This window comes from Dermacentor andersoni, chromosome 3 (assembly GCF_023375885.2).
Source record: "Dermacentor andersoni chromosome 3, qqDerAnde1_hic_scaffold, whole genome shotgun sequence".
Taxonomy (NCBI): domain Eukaryota; kingdom Metazoa; phylum Arthropoda; class Arachnida; order Ixodida; family Ixodidae; genus Dermacentor; species Dermacentor andersoni.
This window is the reverse complement of record NC_092816.1, coordinates 32690307-32709295: the sequence shown is the minus strand read 5'-3', so window position 1 is coordinate 32709295 and position 18989 is coordinate 32690307. Positions and strand designations below refer to the sequence as shown.

The 18989-nt window shown below is 45.7% G+C and overlaps 1 protein-coding gene across 1 annotated transcript in view; it reads right to left on the bottom strand.

The window, feature by feature from the left end:
- Usp5 (ubiquitin specific protease 5) overlaps positions 1–18989 on the bottom strand; it is a 68665-nt gene that overhangs the window by 39526 nt on the left and 10150 nt on the right. Inside the window, exons 8-9 of the mRNA XM_050169643.3 lie at positions 13459–13652; positions 3663–3734 (exon numbers count right to left, since the gene is read on the bottom strand). Of these exons, the coding sequence (XP_050025600.1) occupies positions 3663–3734; positions 13459–13652 (266 nt within the window). The remainder of the gene's footprint in view (positions 1–3662; positions 3735–13458; positions 13653–18989) is intronic.

Genomic DNA, 18989 nt, shown 5'->3' with positions numbered 1-18989 from the left:
GTGTCTTCAAGTGTGCGTGTGTGTGTGTGTGCATGTTGGTGCCCACGCTTGTCAAAGCGCGGCAGCCGGGGAGAGGAGCTCCCCAAGTGTGAAGCGAGGAGGTCTGAGCCGGGCGGATGCGTCACTACACTCGTCCCAACGTGTCTCTCAGCCTGTCCGTGCCGCGCGTCACGTGCACCTCTATCAGGCGTTCCCTCTTGCCCTCGACTCCGAGACTATAAAAGCAGCTGCCCCCGGACGCCAAGAGAGGCTCCGATTTCTTCCGTTGAGTTACATGCTCTCCCGTCTCTCCACTTCGGTCGACCTGACCGCCCGCTCTTTTGCGATGTTAGAATAAACAAGTTGTTCTGTTACCAGTCGACTCATGCTTTGCCGGGACCTTCAGATGCTTCCAGTTGTGCCCCAGGCCGCCAGGCCAACGCTACCCTTGGGGCTTGCGACCCATTTGCAACAACGGGCGTCAGCGCTGAGATTCCAACAACAGCTAATGGCCGTTGTGGGATGGGTCCATCTCTGAAATCCTCTACATGTTTCTTACTGTGACGTGCCGCTTTGTTTTTACACTGATTCCCACAGTGTGTCGAACCGGCATTTTTTTTTTTTTTCTACTTCGAAGGCAACTTTTCAGCCGATTTCATGTCTGGTGCTCGCTTTTCTGCCTATCTTGCATTCTGATGGGGGAGATGGGCCTCATTTAATTCCACTTAGGCACAGCCACACTTGCAGAAAACCACATCCAGAAAACTGCACATGGCAAAACGTGCCAGCATGGGCACACTTACGGACGTCCCTGTCGCCACGGGCACGTTATAAACTCAGTCTCGGCTGGAATCACTGCTGCTGTGATCAGCAATGCTGAAAGAGGGTGGTAGTGCCTCCTGGCATTTACCCGCATGAATTAGTCGTCCACTTCTTATTGGTCTTCCCGATCGGCGACAAGCAGCATGCAGCAATAGAAATCGCTCAGAAACCCATTCACTCTGCAACAGAAAAACGTTGCCACTTGCCTGCTTTTGCAGTGTGCTTTCTGCCACTTAAAGCATACCACGCACATTTCCCACACTAACATGTATGCATCTTTATGCAGCCTGCGGCGTTAAGTTAAAGCCCAGGAATGCGTGGCAGAGCATGAGAACTGCGCGGCCAGGAGGGATTTCGCTGTTGATGAAGTCTGAGTGCAACAGTGGCAGAAGCAATACAAGTTACTCACTACAAGTAGACAAGGCGCCCCTTCCCAGGGCCAAAGACAAGAAAGCTGCCACTGTTTGCAAGTAGTGGACATGTATATTTACTGCAAGTCTAAGTTATCTAATGCATTTTTTATATCATTACAGTCATATTTGTCACTTATTGGTTTTTTGAAGAAGTCCCCGTAAAATTTACCACACGTTAAACTCAACTCCCAACATTGCTTCACTTTTTGGAATCAAAGTGCATTCATTACACAAGTAAGTATGATACACTTGGAAACAAGTCCACTTAGTGGAACTTTTTCACGAAAAGAGAACAAGCAATACAGCACATATAAGGCTTTCTTTATATAGCACATTTCACAATTTGTAAGCAGTTTCCAAAGCAAATCATCCCACACAATTATTGCCACCCTCTGTATACATCCATCGGTACGTGAATCATACGTGAATCAGGCATGTACCCGGGGGGCCTCCCCCCTCACCTGCGCCACCACTCCTCGCACACATTCCTAAAGCACCGCCAAATCAACCTTGAGACTTCACAGCTATTCGGCGGTCAACATTTTGCTGCCCTTTTCACTCCTTTTAGATGGCGGTAATTATCGGCATCTCCTGGGGTGTGACGGCCAGTTTACACATTGATTCGGTGTTCACGTGATTAACTCGTGGCGCATTGAGTTGTCACCACGCACATTGCTGTTGCTTCGTTAGTTCAGCCTTCTTTGTTTAGAGTGATCCAGAGACCAGGAAAGAGATTCAGTTCGTAGTCAGCTGGTCTGTATGCTCGTGGAACGAGTTACAGCCAGACACAATGCTAGTTGTGTTTTACTTTTCCTTTTGCTTCATTATTTTCTCAAGCGACGGCTCGCCACGACGTTGGCATATCCTCGGAACCATATACGTGTGACACAGGTTAGATAAGGTGGAAAATAAAATCATGCGATACAGTGTACATGATCCAACCCTGTAATAACTGTCAAACTCATGAGCAATATGAATGTCACCCGTTACCTCGTCTGGTTAGTCCCTAATTATACAGCGCTTTTCATGCAGAATTGGCAACTGGAAACAAGAGTCGCAAGGAGCTGAGAAATTAAGCAATCTACTAAGCGACAGAGCCAAGGCAACAGCCAAACTGGAAGGAAAAATGAAAATTAACTAATTTAACTGTTGCTTGTGAAAGTACTTATCGATCAACATCTTTCTATTTAAAAAGGAAGTAGCGAAAACGCCGCTTGAAGTGGAGAAGGATTCAGTCTGTTTTGAGTGACGCTTCTACCGTTATCAGTCTAGCCGCCTGACATAGCCACTTCTCTGCTATGCTTACGTGGGTGCTTCTCTAACCTTCCGCTGTGGCCGCAGTAGGTCTAGAACCGCAGCGTCCTGCGCTTTACGTGGTTTTACAGGACTGGTAGCCACGCACTGTTACACAACCTCCCAAAATAACAATACGAGTTGGTTTTGGCACTTAACTTGGTAGAAGAGTAAAGAAGGGATCTAAAAGAACTGTGATTGTTCTGCAAAAATATATTTCTCTGTATTTTTTCCAGAACCAATTCAAAAATGCGCTACTAGAAATCTTTGTTTTACACTTTTGCCCGTTTACTTGTTCTTGGTAGTGTTCTTCCTGTGCTTCTTTTTTGCCTGAGTCCATTTGATGTGGTTCCTTGTTCGTCAAGCAAAGGAGAGGTCTATCTCGCAGGCATATAACTGTGAGATAAACCTTATTTCATTTCTCTCTTGCGGGTTTACGTATTTTTATGGCGAACGGTGGGCATTATTCATATTTACACTAGTAAACGTACTCCCCCCCCCCCTTCATTTGCCTAGAAAAGTTACCTTGGGTTAGGTTGAAGGCGGGCAGTGGTTGAGCGAAGAGGGGGAAGGGAAATGAACGATGAGAAGGCAACAAATGTGAGGACAGGATAGGGAGGAAAAAGAGACTACTGCGGAACCCGGAAATAAGTCTGAGCTTTCTTTATGTGAAGGGGTGCCTCCTCCTCTTAATGGACAGGAAGACACTGCGAGGGAGTTGCTGGAGGCTGGCAGCGCTTCTCATGGATCCACCATGGTTTGCTGTTTCGCAAAGATCATCGTATGAGACAGAATGTACATCTCAATGTACAATCTTGCATCATATAATTTAGGTTTTCATGGCACTGACGGGACTGCACTAACTTGTGTTAAAATCCAGGGCATTGCAATATCTGGGGATGCATAACCGGCACTCCATTGTATGACACAATTTCTCTGTGCATGACATTAAAAGTTACACCCAAATTTGTTTCATGAAATCATATAAATGAAATGACAGCCATTCTAAAAAAGTACCATTTACAAACAAAAGATTCTCAAAATACACCCATAAGCAATGCCTCTGCCTAAGAAAGGAGGCAGCAAATGCATTAGCAGCTGCCAAATGACAAAGAAGACAACATGCTACAAGATGAACCCTAAAAAACTACTCACATTTGAACTGTAAAATTCTCAGCAGGGTCCGAAGAGGCAGTGTCGAATGTCCGATTTGCATCCTCATAGTACCTAAAATCATAAACAATAAAACATAGTATGCAGCCATGCAGCCAAGAATATTTTATTAATCACGTACAAGCATTAAGATGTTATGCTTCAGCTCAGGAACATTATGTTCTATCAGGAACATACCACTATTTCACTATCACTTTAAGACCTGTTGCTGGGTTATTCAATGCAAGGTGTGTTGTCCCAATATGTGTGCATCACGATAAAGAATTAAGATGCCTATGTTAACACAATTTGTTTCCTTATTTGTAGTCCGATAGTATTTGTTTTGTCTTACCCCTTATGGTAACAAAGAGCATTGCAACACTTAAAAACCCAAATGTAACACGAGAGGTAACTTTAGACGCGGGGGGAAAGTTTTTACCTGCATATATTACGTACTACATACAACAAACACCTACCATACGTCAATAATGGATTTTATTAACCCTTTCTGAACGAGTGTTGCATACGTGCATTAAAAAAATTTGCTTGTCCTTGAAGAATTGTTTTGAGTGCAGAATTTTTTTGGCTAGAGTCATCAGATGAATAGTGAATCATAGGCAGCAAGCATTCACACTTTGGGCTATGGTTGCGAAGACTGACGCAGCTACGTCCACTAATGTGCAGACCCAGCATCTTCTACCACTACTATCCAACCCTGGAACAACAACTAGGCATAAAATCCGCACTCCTTGCCAATACGGTTGCGAGCCTATGCAAGAATGGATCGCCATAAGAGGAAGCGGAGTGCACTGCTGGCTGGCATGATGAAAGTCGTCAACAACCTCACCTCGCTGATCTCGTCTGCATCGACAACTGTTGGTGAGCTGCAAGACAACTTACCATAGACGTTTTACTAATGAAAGAGGCAGCTCTATGAGAATTAGATAGCACAATTGAACAATTGGTAGAGGACGAGTAATTTGTATCGGAGCTCAAAAGCATGGACAACTACCAAATATCTTTATGTTTGGCAAAGTCTAAAGTTATCAGACGCATAGAAGAAATGCAATAATCAATAAGCGATACTCAAGCGGTTGAGCCAAGCAGGGAACACAAAACTTGTGGACAGAACAGAGAATTTCAAGCTCCTATCAAGCTTCTGAAACTGGAGATCAACAAATTCGATGGAAGTGTTCAAAGCTGGTGCTCTCTTTGGGATCAGTACGAGTGTTCTATACACAAAAAGAACATCTGTCCAATGTTGATAAATTTTAAGTATTTGAAGAGCTACCTTGTTGGCAAGGCAGAAAGCATAACTGGCCTATCATTGACAGATAGCAATTATGAAATTGCTGTAGGCTTGCTCAAAGAACATTTTGGATGCAAGGAAGTTTCCGTGAACGATCACATGGGTGAAATGCTTCAGTTAAAGCCTGTGGTTTCCACTGATGATGCGATTTCTTTTCAACTTATTTGAAACATTCACGAATGTTCAAAGTATCGAGGCCCTAAGTGTAAAGCAACAATAGTACAGCACCCTTTTGAAATTTTCTGTAGAAAGGTGTCTACCACCAGAAATTGTGCTTCGCTATTACCAAAACAAGTCCAACAACATAGATGCAAGTACACGTAACAGTTTTTCTGAGCCTATTGTGTTTTTGTAGAGGGAAGTGACTAGCAGAGTAGAAGCTTTTCAAATTGCTCAGAGATATGCAAGCCAGAAGGAATTCAAGGCAAACAAGACAGAATTTACTGAACGCCATGTCGCCTCAGCTGCTGTGTTAACAACAATCCTTGAACGTCATAAGGAAGTTTGCCTTTTCTGCGAGTCAGATCAACATTCCTTCACCAAGTGTGACAATGAGATTTCCCTACAAGAGAAGAAAAGCTTAAACGAAGCAGACATTGCTTTCGTTGCTGTAAGAAATATCACTTCTCAAAAGAGTGCAAAACGCAAGGTTCTTATGTTGTGGCTTATGTCAAGAAAGACATTTCACACTTCTTTGTGAGCTTTACCCCAAAAAGCAAGCCTCAGAGTGACTCGGAGCAGAAAGCAGTGGAAGGCGTGCAAGTCACAAGCGCGCTTTCCAAAATTGATTAGGCAATCTTGCTACAAATGACTAAAGTTTGGGTTCAGAGCTTATGTAATTAGTGCCAGGTACGTTGCCTTATGGAACGAGGAAGTCAATGTACATTCATTACCAAAGACATGTTAAGAAAACTTAAATGCCAAATTTTAGGACAAGAGAACATGACCTTGTCTTCATTTAGTGAAGTTTCGTCCTCTCCCAAGTTACTGCTACATGTGGAACTTTTTTTAAGGAGCTGATATGACGAAAAGCAGATCAGAGTGGAGGCCTACAAGTACCTAATAATTGTAACAGCACATCATTACACCTCCCCAACTCAATGCTTCATGAAATAGACACCAGTCTTAAACTTGGAGATGATGCCTACATGAATGACAGCAACGGCAATATAGATGTTCTTATTGGATCTGACTACTATTTGCAGGTTGCTACTGGAAAAATCAGAAAACTACATAATAGATTGACTGCCACAGAAACACTGTTTTGGACTTTGAAGGGTGAGTGAGACGCAGGGGAGACCCCGCGCCACCCGGCTAGTCCCACGTAGGGAGTGCCAAGCCGAGCTTGACGGCCCGATCGCGGGCACTCTGGACGGCCAGGGTTTGGTCGTTGAGTTCGGGGCTGCCCAAGGGTGCAGCCCACCTATCGTCGCTGAAGGAGGAGCCGATGGCTTCACACTCCCACAACATATGGTCCAATGTTGCCCTTAGTCCACAGGCAGGGCAGTCCGCACTGGGATGTCTTTCAAGGTATATATGGCATGAAGAACCGCGAGGTTAGGGTACGCACGGGCTTGTAGAAGTCGAAGGGTAACCGCACCCTGCACCCTGCATAAGGCAGGGTGCAGGAGGGGGAATACCCGTCTTGACAGATAGTAGTGTGTGGTGATTTCAATAAATGTAAGCAAGGGTTCCCCGCGGGGTAGGGGGACTGCTGAGGTGGCGCGGTCAGTGAGTCCTCGCACGGCCTCATGTGCGCCATCGTTAGGGTTAGAGGGAGAACCCTCAGTCGACCCCAAGTGAGCGGGAAACCAAATACCACCGTGATGAACGTCGTTGTGCGAGCCTGCAATCTTGATGAAGACATTTCAAAATACCTCGAAGCGTTTTGGAATGTGGAGCACATGGGAATACTACCTGAAACGGATACTACAACGTCAGATATAGTTATCCAAGAATTTAAAAGAACGGCGAAGAAAATTGACGGGAATTATGAAGCTCGCTTTCCTAGGAAGGATAACGCTCATGAACTAGACAGCAATATAAAGGAAGCAAAGGACCGATTTGTTAAGCTGACACAATGACTTCCCAAGAACGAAGAGTTGTTGACACGATATGACAAAACAATACGAGAATATGAAGAAAATTACTTTGCAGAACAAGTAACCATTAACAAAGGTACCGGACCTGTTTGCTACTTACCACACAGGGCAGTTAACAACAAAAGAGAAACAACAAAGACATGGATTGTATTTGACATCTCTTCGAGCAGCCCTGGCAGACTGTCTTTACATGACGTTTTGCATGCAGAACCAAATTTGAGTCCATTGGTCATCGAGCTTCTTTTAAAGTTCCGAACCTACAATATTATAGTTGCAGCTGACATTGAGAAGGCTGTTTTGCAAATTCATCTTGCTGAAGTTGACTACAATGCACTTCAGCATTTTTGGCACAAAAGTCCCTTGAAGAAAGCAGAAGAAATGCCAAGTCAAGTCGTATGGAGGATGAATCGTGTACCATTCGGAGCAGCACCAAGCCCTTTCTTCTCAGTGCCATACTACATCACTTTGAGAATACAAAGGGAGAAGATCAAGAGACGACAAGACGACTAAAGTACCAGTTTTATGTGGACGACCTTGTGGCAGAAGCACACATGAAGGAGACAGCTTTGTTGGTTTGCAATAATGCCGCTAAAGTCATCAATGACGCGGGAAAGCATCTGTGTAAATGGACAACAAGTTCCACAAGTATACAACATCTCAGTGAAGAAAGAGGAACAGACAGTAACGACAATATTTGGTTAACAGTTCCCAAAACCAAGAAAATACTAGAAGTTCTGTGTTTACCGGAAGATGACATATACAGGTTTGACACCTCCGAAATTATGCAACTCGTGGCACCCCTGGCAACAACAGAAAGTAATGTATTTGCCGTATCGCGCCATTGCAAGCCCGCCTATCGCATCACGAAGTGCGCATGCACCTACTGATTCGTATGGAATAAAAGCAGCCACGCTATCTTCAATAAATCATTCCATTGCTTGCACCTACTGCGTCTGTTGTTGTTACCCTCGCTGCAGCAGTGGCGACGAGGATGGGACTTCATGTGAGCATGGTCAGCGACTGACAGGATCGAATGATGGCATCTCGCCCACCGGTTTTCGACGAGACGGTGAGCAGCTGGAGCACGTACAGGATACGGCTGGAAGCTTATTTTGAGGGCAATGGAATTACCGACACGGCCAAACGCCGAGCTCTGCTGGTGTCTTCATTGAGCGATAATGTCGTGCGCATGTTGCAAGGACGCCTTCCAACCGTGTCAGTTAACAGCCAGACTTACGATGAAGTCGTTGAATACCTCGAGGAACATTACAATCCTCAAGTTAATGAAATAGCAGCGAGTTTCTCGTTCTTCATGCGCAAGCAAAGGGACGGAGAGAGCGTTCGGGAATACATTGCCGACCTTCGGAGACTGGCGGAAAGTTGCAACTTCGGCAACTCGCTGCACCGTATGCTGCGAGACCGCATAGTATGCAGAATCAGGGACGACGACGCACGACGCTGCCTATTAACGCGGAAGAAGCTAACTTTTGAGGAAGCAGAAGAATTTGCCATAGCTTCAGAGAAGGCGCTAGGCGACGTTCGTGACATGCGAGGAGCAGACCCAGTGACTACGGGAACCAGCATCAATGTTGTACAGTCACAGCGAGGACGACGACCCTGGTGAACATGATTCCGTCGAATATGTGCTACATGTGCAAGCTTTGACAGATTTTTCTCTTAGCGCAGAGCAGTTGGCAGACAGCACGAGCGAGGACATGCTCCTCCAACAGGTGAAGACGTGGATCCTTTGTGGTTGGCCAAACCAGCTGGGACCGGAGCAACAGTGCCTTCAGCCGTACTTCACCCGCAGATACAAACTCACTGTGAGTAAAGGTCTAATATACTGGGGTCATAGCGTAGTTTTGCCCGAGACCGTGCGGGCACTTATTCTGAGAGAACTTCACGACACCCACCCAGGCATGACTGCAATGAAGCGCCTGGCCCGTACGATATTTTGGTACCCCGGATTGGACCACGACATAGACAAGCTGGTACAAAGCTGTCAGCAATGCGTGCAATGTTGGCCCATGCCAGCGGTACAGGTCCCTTCAAGTTGGCCTAAAACCAACAAACGTTGGTCTCGCCTGCATATCGACTATGCAGGGCCAGTGGAACGTCACATGATCTTGGTGGTGGTAGATGCGGAAACGAAATGGATAGAGGCAGTACCTCTTAAAACAGCAACTGCAGAAACTACAGTCGAAGTACTGCGAGGGATCTTCGTGCGTTTTGGTCTGCCCCATACAGTCGTTTCCGACAATGGGCCACAATTTAACAGTTCAGTGACTGAAAGGTTTTTCAAAGATAACCATGTCTGTCATGTCACCTCCGCTCCATACTATCCGCAGTCAAACGGATTGGCGGAGCGTGCAGTGCGCACCATTAAGGAAGGTATCAAGAAAAATAAGGATGGAAGTCTGCTCAGTCTTATTTCCAAGTTCTTGCTACGCTACAGGGCAACACCGACTCAAGATGGCAAGTCGCCCGCGGAGATGTTGCTGGGTTTTCAACCCAGGACCCGCCTAAGTGCACATTTTCCAGATGAAGAGGTGGCACGGGATTCCACGGTGAGCAGACCCCCGGCACCGTTGCCGCAAGTCTTTTCACCGGGAGCGCCTGTTTGGTCGCGGCAGTACAATCAGGCTCGCCAGAGATGGTTACCCGGCACAGTGACGTCAACAAGAGGTAGGCGTATGGTCACGGTGGACACCACAGGAGGGGTGCAGCGCCGTCACGTAGACCAAGTGCGGTCACGACTCGCAGCGGATGAAGTAAAGCAAGAATTCTGCACAACTCGACCTGGAGACAACCAAGTCAGAGAGTGTAATCAACCCTCTGCAGTTGAAGACGCTGAACCATCGTCAGACGGATCACTTGGTACATCCCTTGCTTCCAGTGAAGCAACCTCAAGTGTACCGGCGGGCTTAGGACTTCCTAGGCGTTCTACGCGCACAAGGAGACCACCCGACAGGCTGGGCTTCTAAGGGGGAGGAAGTGCCGTATCGCGCCATTGCAAGCCCGCCTATCGCATCACGAAGTGCGCATGCACCTACTGATTCGTACGGAATAAAAGCAGCCACGCTATGTTCAATAAATCATTCCATTGCTTGCACCTACTGCGTCTGTTGTTGTTACCCGCGCTACAGCAGTATTAAAGACAGCAGCTCAGATTTATGACCTATACGACTTTCTTTCTCCGTTCATAGTGAAAGCCAAATAAATTTTACAACAGTTGTGGAAGAAAGAGCTGCATAGGGACGACCATCTTCCAGCTGAAATTTGAGACTCCTGGGCAAGATGGTGCAATAATCTTCATCTTTTGAACATGATAGGTGTCCCACGTATAATCACTACTGCAGAACCGTCGCACAAACCAACCTTCGATGTTTTACAGATGCTAGCACATTGGCATATGGAGCTGCAGTTTATGCACAAACAGAGGCAGAGAATTCAGAAGTAATAACAAGTCTGGTGATCACAAAATCAAGAGCGGCACTGCTTAAAGAGTTAACGCTTCCGCGATTAGAGCTGTTGGGAGCTCTGATGGCAGCACGAATCATGCAGACTGTGCATAGAGGCTCATCAACACACTACGAAACGCACTTGTGGTCTGTCTCAACAGCCATTCTTGGGTGGATTAACTCAGACTCTGATAAATGAAATCTTTCGTATCAAACAGGGTAAAGGCAATACAATACGCATGGCAAGTGTCAAACTGGCCTACATCTTTGTTATAAATTCCGGACCACCACCTCACGCCTGCGCTGCCACCCTGCCTGGCTGCCAGCTGTCCAGATAACTGATCCTACGCCGTTTCACGCTGAAAGTGAACGGCTACGCCTCCGGTAACGTCACCCCTGGCGTCACTGCAACCAGCGCCGCCAAACAGTACTAAAGGAGCAAGCCGATATCAAGTCCTCGGAATTTGCGGCCACGCGTGACAAGTGTCAAACTGACCTACATCTTCGTTATAGGTATGCATCTCTGCATCAGCTAGGATTTTGGCTGTGAATACTAGTGGCTGCTTATCCCCGTTTTGAATCTCTGAGTGTTGCTCCTGCAGCCTGTGTCATGGGTATCGATGTCAGTACATATCGAGCTCACATTGGTACCTTTGTTGTGTGCCACCCCTGTGTCGGCATGAGATTCGAACCTATGAGTATATCTTCCGAGTCGTTACGAGTTGCTTTGCCAAGATCGTCTCTCGTGCTTGCCACTATGTGCTTCGCCCTACTTTTGCTTTGTGCTGGAGATGTTGAGGCTAATCCTGGCCCAAGGACGGAAGATGTACTTGCGTTGATGAACACATTTAACACTGCATATGAAGAACATTTTAGTAGCATAATCGCCACTCTAAAGACTATAATGCAGGACGTTGTGGGCGTAAAAACCAGAGTATGTGCCATTGAGCAGAATATAAGCAGCGTCCCGATGCTCGAGGCTGACATCACATCAGTTAGCGGCAGTGTGACTGAAGTTAAAGCAGCCATGTCAACTACAAATGTGGAACTGAGCGATGTAGTAGATGATCTCACAAATAACACCAGGCAGAACAATCTGATGACAAGGAGGACAACGCCTCAACCATAAGCATTATTCGCAACTTCACTTCAGGTCGATTAGAATTGACACTAGATGAAAATGATATCGAGCAAGCTTATCGCATTGGTCACCCGCGACCCGATTTCACGCGGCCATTAATGGTAAAGTTCTCTAATTTTAAATTAAGAGACAAAGTCCTCCGAAGTGGGCCTAAGCTGAAAAATTACGAAATTAAGATATGGTTGGAGGAAGACTTCTCGCCAAAAACGCAACTAGCTAGGAAAAAGCTAAGGGATTTCGCTAAAGGTAACTGTAATGACGAGAGCTTTACGATCCGATATAACAAACTTTATCTGCATGGCCGAACTTACAAATATGATTCTGTCTCTAAACAAGTAGTTCTACTAAACGAACAGGTTGAACGCCCAACAACATGACAAGCAACACCTCCTCAACCAAAACTGTATGATAATGGGAATCTTTCTTTGCTTGTTGCAAATTTTCGTAGCATACTGCCGAAAGTCGATACCTTAAATGCCATGATTGACATGTGCTCTGCTGATATCATCCTAGGCACCGAAACTTGGCTGTGCGATGACGTCCCGAATTGTGATTTATCGCTTCCAGGCCACTTTTCTGTTTTTCGCAACGACAGAAGGGAAACCAGAGGAGGAGGGGTGACGGTCACCATAAAAAGTGTTTATAAACCCGTGCTCCTTTGAACAGAGACACTGTGAGAGCTACTTTGGGTGATGGCTCGTTTAAAAGGCATTACTTACATTATAGTGGTCTGTTATCGGCTTCCCAGCAACCAGTCTGATTTTGTTGACAATCTTGAAGACTCATTAGACAATATTACTAGCCGGTATCCAAGGTGCGTAATTATCCTGGGTGGAGAGCTACGCAGTCTATGCTCGTTACAATGGACCTGCCTACAACAGACTTTCGGATATAATGAACCATTTTTCAACCTTAGTTTGATCTGCCTATTGTATAAATGCAACGAAGTTTGCTTTTAACAGACCACGCTACAACAAACAAGCAGCTACAGTGGACAAAATTAGCAGCAATTTTTGTCAAAATCAGGCATATAAAACAGACTTTTGCCATGTCGACACGGGCTGGCAACTGATCTGACTTGCGAGGATCAGCCGACGATCGCGGCTCAATATCTTGCGTGCGAAGGAGGGATGAAGGCAGGGCAGAAGTGCGCCAACTTTCGCACGCAAGGCACGGGGGGGAGACAAGGGGAAGAGCAGGGTTCTACTCCGGTGACTGCTGTTAACGGCACGGCCGTGCAGGCGCTGTATCTTGAAAGCGATTTGCGATGTGAACAAAGTGTGCGCCCGCGCGGGCGCCGTATCTTGAAAGCGATCTGCGATGTGAACAAAGTGCGTCCAGTGCCGATAGCTTCGTATGTGCTGTGCTTTCGACGTTTAGTTCGCATTAAAGTGAGAGACACGATGAAGGTCAATTCGCTCAGTGCTGCTGCTGCACTTATCTTCATTTGCTATTGCAATCGATGCTCCGCCTTTTGGGCGAAACTGCAACTTTCTTTCTTTGTTTTTTACTATGGACATTCGTCACTCACTCTGCAATGAAGTTGTCAGACATCGCAACGAAAGTTGCATCTGGTAGTAGCTGCATCTGGGCTATGAGAAACATTGCAGTGGAGAGCAATTACTTATGAACACTAAGCATCAATGGTGTACCAAATGTCAGCATACAGGTTTCTTAACTTTGCCCCCACACAATGAAGTCCTAACCAAGTCAATGATTATCTCACTTGTTAAGCCAAGGCTAAGCCAAAAGCAACGCCACAGCTGAGAAAAAGGAAGCTTCTCACTTGCGCTGGAACTCCGGGATGCTCAGTACAACCTGAATGACAGAGTTCAAGTAGCAAGAGTTTCCCAAGTTGGCCAGGCCAGTGTAGCCCGGACCGAACAGCGGTGTCAGCTTGCTGCCAGCCTCCTGGATCATCGCCCACTCGCCCTGTCGTTGGTTCAGGTCCATCTCCAGCTCCAGCATAGTCTTTTCCGTCTGTGTTTCACCACAAAACAATGTTGGCCTCATCTGTCAACTATCACATCTTGCCAGCAATTGAACCTCATATAGGCAAGCAGGAATAAAACATGAAATTTAAGAGACAAAGCAGAATACAGTTAAACCTTGATATAATGAAGTCGGCAAAATCAGCAATTTCCTTTGTTATATCAAAATTTCATTATATTGAAATGCGACCTCTTATGCAAATAAGTACAGTCACCAATGGATTTTTGTTGCATGGAAGGGGCCACAAATTTTTCCAAATTATTGAAAAATCAGAAAAAGCACATCTGAATGAGACAAAATTCATTTTATTGAATTTAGCAGTTGGCGACAAAAGATACCGTTTCGTGCCCCATCGATGATACCTTCGCATTGGCAGTGGGAAGATACATGCTTTTGCGTTCCACTTCGCCCCCACGGCTGATAGTGTCGCCTGCGGTAGGACGATGCTACCGCAACACGCACTGGCAGCAGGGAGCGAACGCTTTGTCTGCCTCTCACTTCAATGCATCTTCAAAACTCAAGATTACACAACCTCTAGCACTAAACCCACAGGAAGACAGCACACAATGTCACGCCATCTCAGCTCACCCAGTTCTTGCACAAGTGGCAGATTATGCCGAAAACAGGGCGCACAGGCTGTGTATGCACTTATGTCATGTTGATAGCCGTGTGCACCATGTCCGCACTAGAAAAGGAGACGTGCCAACCTGGCCCCCACTCACTCCCTTGCCTAGCTTGATCGCATCACCGCGAGCTCGCTCCCCTTCTCCACTTTTCCCTCACATAGACTTATCAAGCAACCATCCTTCTCACCTCACCTTCACATGCTTTCATTCGCACCTAAGGCATACATTATATGGGGGTGTGACTGGATCTTGTGACACTGGGACTTTATACGGAACATGATGCTGCTCCGCTTCAGTGGTTGTTCTCGGTCTGTGGCGCACGATTCGCGAAGTGCGTTCGCAAGCAACTGCATATAATTCAACCATTTGGCCATCTGCATCCATGGAAGTTTCCATTTATTGTCTCGGTATTGCCTCACGGCGGCATTGAAATCTCATTATGTTGAAGTCGTATAAACACACTTCGTTGTACTGAGGTTCAATATACATAGTGTCCTATGGACAAGAAGTTACAAAATGTTAAATGCTTTGTTATGTTGAGAATATTGTTATATTGTGGTTTAAGTGTACCTTTTATGCATAATTACTTGAAACCGTAATGTGGTGTCTCAGTGCAAATACCTGCTAAAAAAAGTCGTAGTTTCGCCCTAAAGGCGAAGCACTGATTGCAATAGCAAATTAATAGACAGCTATACGAAGTAAGGATAGTAGCTTTATCAGCCATGCTATAAACATAGAAACATTAACTTACTAACTGAATTAACAAGCATGGTGTCAGTGTGCACAGGCAAACATGAACACACTGCACTCTATGACTGCAGACACTCGCTGTCAAAACAGTGGTGTGAGCAAGTGCGGCAGCCGCAATGGGCAAAGTGACCTTCGTGCTGTCTATCGCTTCAATGCAAACAGCGGTAGAGAACACAGCACGCACAAAGGCATAAGCCATCTGCAGATCATTTTCAAGATAAAACACGCGTGACCGTGCGCCGCCGCACAAAGTACGCAGTTGCTGGCAAAGTAGAAGCTGCTCCCCTCCTCCCTCCCATGCTGCCTCCCCACTTTCCTCCCTTTCAGGCGCGAGATTAAGCCGCAATCGTCAGTTCTCCTTGAACTCGGTCGCAAGATACGCAGTTGCTGCTAGAGCCCAACGCCGCCCCCTCCCTCCTTCGTGCCCCACCTGCCCAACGCTGCAGGTGGGGCATGCACCCACTATTCACATTACGTAGGTTCGTGCCCCACCTGTAACCAGTTGTTTTATTACGATAGCAATTACATGGATACTTCAGGTGCATTTCTGCCGTGGGCATCACCATGAGGTTCCGTCTAAGTCCAGGGGCGATAAAATCGTCGCTGCGCACCGTATGCTGTATGTGCGAGTGAAAGTGTGCAAGGGTGAGCCAGCGAATGCAGCTCAATCTAGCATGCGCGATCAAGGAAGGCGGGGCAGAAGCACGCCCTCTCCTGTCGCACGCAAGGCACAGGGAGGAGGCGAGGGAGAGGGGGTGTTCTTCTCCAGTGGCTGCTGCTTAGGCGCGGCCATGCAGGCGCCATCTTGAAAGCAAACTGCAATGTGGCCAAAGTGCACACCCGCGTGGGCCTCATCTTCAAATTGATCTCCGAAGTTTGCTGAGTGCGCACAGTGCCGGTAGCTTCGTACGTGCTGCACTTTTGACATTTCGTTTGCATTGAAGTGAGAGATGCACAAAGGTCAATTCACTCACTGCTGCTGCTGCCACGATTCCTCGCTCCAGCATTTTTACAGCCAGTTTCCACGGTCACGGAGCAAAATGTGTTCATGTTTACCTGTACACGCATGACACCGTGGCTAGTTAATTTAGTTAGTAAGTGAATGTTTACAAGTTTATACAGCCAATAAAACTACTATCCTTACTTCATATAGCTATCTATTAATTTGTTATTACAATCAATGCTTCGTCTTTCGGGCGAAAGTGCGAGTTTTTTTCATCCACTTTCATTTTCATTAATTTATCATTTCTTTAATTCAATTAATAAGTACATGTAATTTCCCCTATGCTGTCCTTGGTGTCTTTGTTGGCTTCTCATGATGTCAAAAATAAAAATTGGGCCCTCGCTTTCCTTTCTTCTGGTAGTAGACAAGGCCCATAAATAATATTAGGTATTCTTTCCCAACTGCATTTCATGCTTGCGTGTGTGTGTCTGTGTCATCCATTGTTTACCTGAAAGGCCGAACACAGCAAGAAGCCTTTCTTTTGCCTGTTACTACATCAAACAAGCAAAACAAAAACTTTATTACTAATAGTCTTATTTTCTTTTTCTTCTGCTATAAAGGTACTGGAAATGGCTTGAACAAAGCATTCGACAACCTAATTTTAAAACCTTTGTGCCAGCAGACACTATGCAAACTGCTTGGCATGAAGAACTTTAAAAGTCTTATTTTAAAGGGCCCCTCACAAGGCACCATAGCAAATTTTGGTTATATGGTGGAAGTTGTTATGTGTCCTCTAAGGAGCATTCTGCCACAAAAATATTCCAAATTGGCTCATTAATAGCCTGGATAGAAATATTTCAGTGCCGTGAACCCATGACTTCAGGAGGCGAGCTCCACAGCATAACGCGACTCTCTCCACTCGCCCCGTCTAGCCTGCACAAGTGAAATCCCTTCACTGCGTTCTCCCATACCGAACCTTGAGGATCGCATGACGTCATGGGCCTCTTTTTGTTTGTTTGTTTGTTTTTGGCACTGTGCATTTTCGCTGATGGCATTGCACGCGACCTGTTGCGATTGTCTCGTTTCGTGCAGCACACAATTTTGCCTGCTGTGGACAAGGACACATTACTAGCGGTATAATTCAGTGCTACACGAATACTGAGGCAGAACAAGCAGATCGCAGAGCATGATCAAGCGCTGGAACACGGTACACAGTGGAGTGGCATAGTTTCGGTACCTGTGCATGTGACTGCACAACCGTGGGAACAAGCAGACGAAGCACATGTACGTCTCTCTCGCTTTGGTACAAAGTAAAACAAAAGACATGCAGCCATTCCGTTTGTGTGTTTTGTTACTTCTCTAAACTTCAATTTGTCAATTCAAGCAACAGATCCCACAAATAACAGATGTTGCCTTGAACAATTCTCGAAGTCACCACGAGCGTCATAACACTGCAGACACAAGTACGTAGGGGCAGCGACACGAGTATGTGACCATACGGCTTGAAGTGCGGTTGCCACGAGGGAAAGGGAAAATGTTGTTCGGACTCAAATTTCAGACCTTTCCACAGCGCGTAGCAACGTAATTCTTTGCACGTTAGCGCGCATTATATGCTCTACGCTTGTCAGCTCAAAATGGCCAGACTTGGTGAGGGGCCTTTTAAAGCCTCACATTATCCATAATCATTTCAGAGCACTTCCCTCTGGAAAACATGCACAGATCCAATTTCATGAGCATGAACTCGCTGTCACAACACGAGCGAATGCTCTGCACCATGTCTCGGAAACTTGAAATTACACGACCACCAACACTAAACACGTGGGAATACAATGCACCTCAAAGCATTAACTGCCTCGGCTTAGCTTTTGCACTTGATGCAAATTACCTCCAAGATACATCGCATGGCCCACATGCAAGACCCGTGTGCAAGGGGGAGAAGGCAGATAGGCACGCATTCTTGCCCCCCCCACATCCCAAAATCTTGCTTGATCCAGTTACCTCTCGTGCACTCCCTCCTCATTTCCCTAGCATAGAATGAATCATGATTCTCCCGAGTGCTGCGATCTGCCGCACAACAGTCTTCGCAAGTTGTTTACTTACATGACAAATGGAACAGTGGTGTTTCCTGCCTAGGTTGAACTTTGATGCTGTTGTTACTGCTCGAACTTTTTATGCAGAAGGAAGCTTGAAAAAACTTTTGCCTCGGTCCCTGTTTTTATAGTTTTTCGCTAGATTTGCTAGCCATACAGGCACTAAGTGCATGTGATATATGGACGAAAACTTCATTAAATATAAACCATATCACAAATTACTTCATTAATTCACGAAAAGAAGTATACCTGGTTTTTAATAGAACTAACATCGGGAAATTAATATAGTTTGTTACATCATGAATTTCGTTAAATCTAGGTTTCTTATATTGAGGTTTCACTGTATTCACGTAAATATGAAAGTACAAGGAGGCTTCACACATTTTTATTGCATTTAGCAGCACGCATGCAACTACATTGGCCACGTCTCTTCAGGGCTGTGTGGTCATCCATGGTCACCACGATAGCAACCTCGAAGTACATCCGAAACGTTTGCGGCAAGTACTGGTTTTGTTGTGTTAATGCAAGGTGTACAATGTCCCAAAGTGCCCGGACATCACTGAGGGTAAAATGTGATCCTAGTGCAGCTTGCGCGTTGGCATCAAATCTAACAGCTACATTGTTACAAACTATTACTAGCTGCCAGCTAGCAACGATGGTGTGAAAATAATTAGGATGTGGATTCAGTAGTGAAAAGCACATCTACTCAAATGAAAACACATCTCACACCATTTAATGCAATGTGAAGGAAGTTGAAAGGTCCTCAGTCATGAGAAAAGAATTGCAGCTTCCATACCACTTTCGTGCAAAATACAAGTGAAGATGGCAGATTTTAGCAAATTAAGACATTTTAATTTAGCAGGAGTATTCGTTTATTGTGTTTTTGGTCCATTTAATGACTCTACATTCAGTTAAT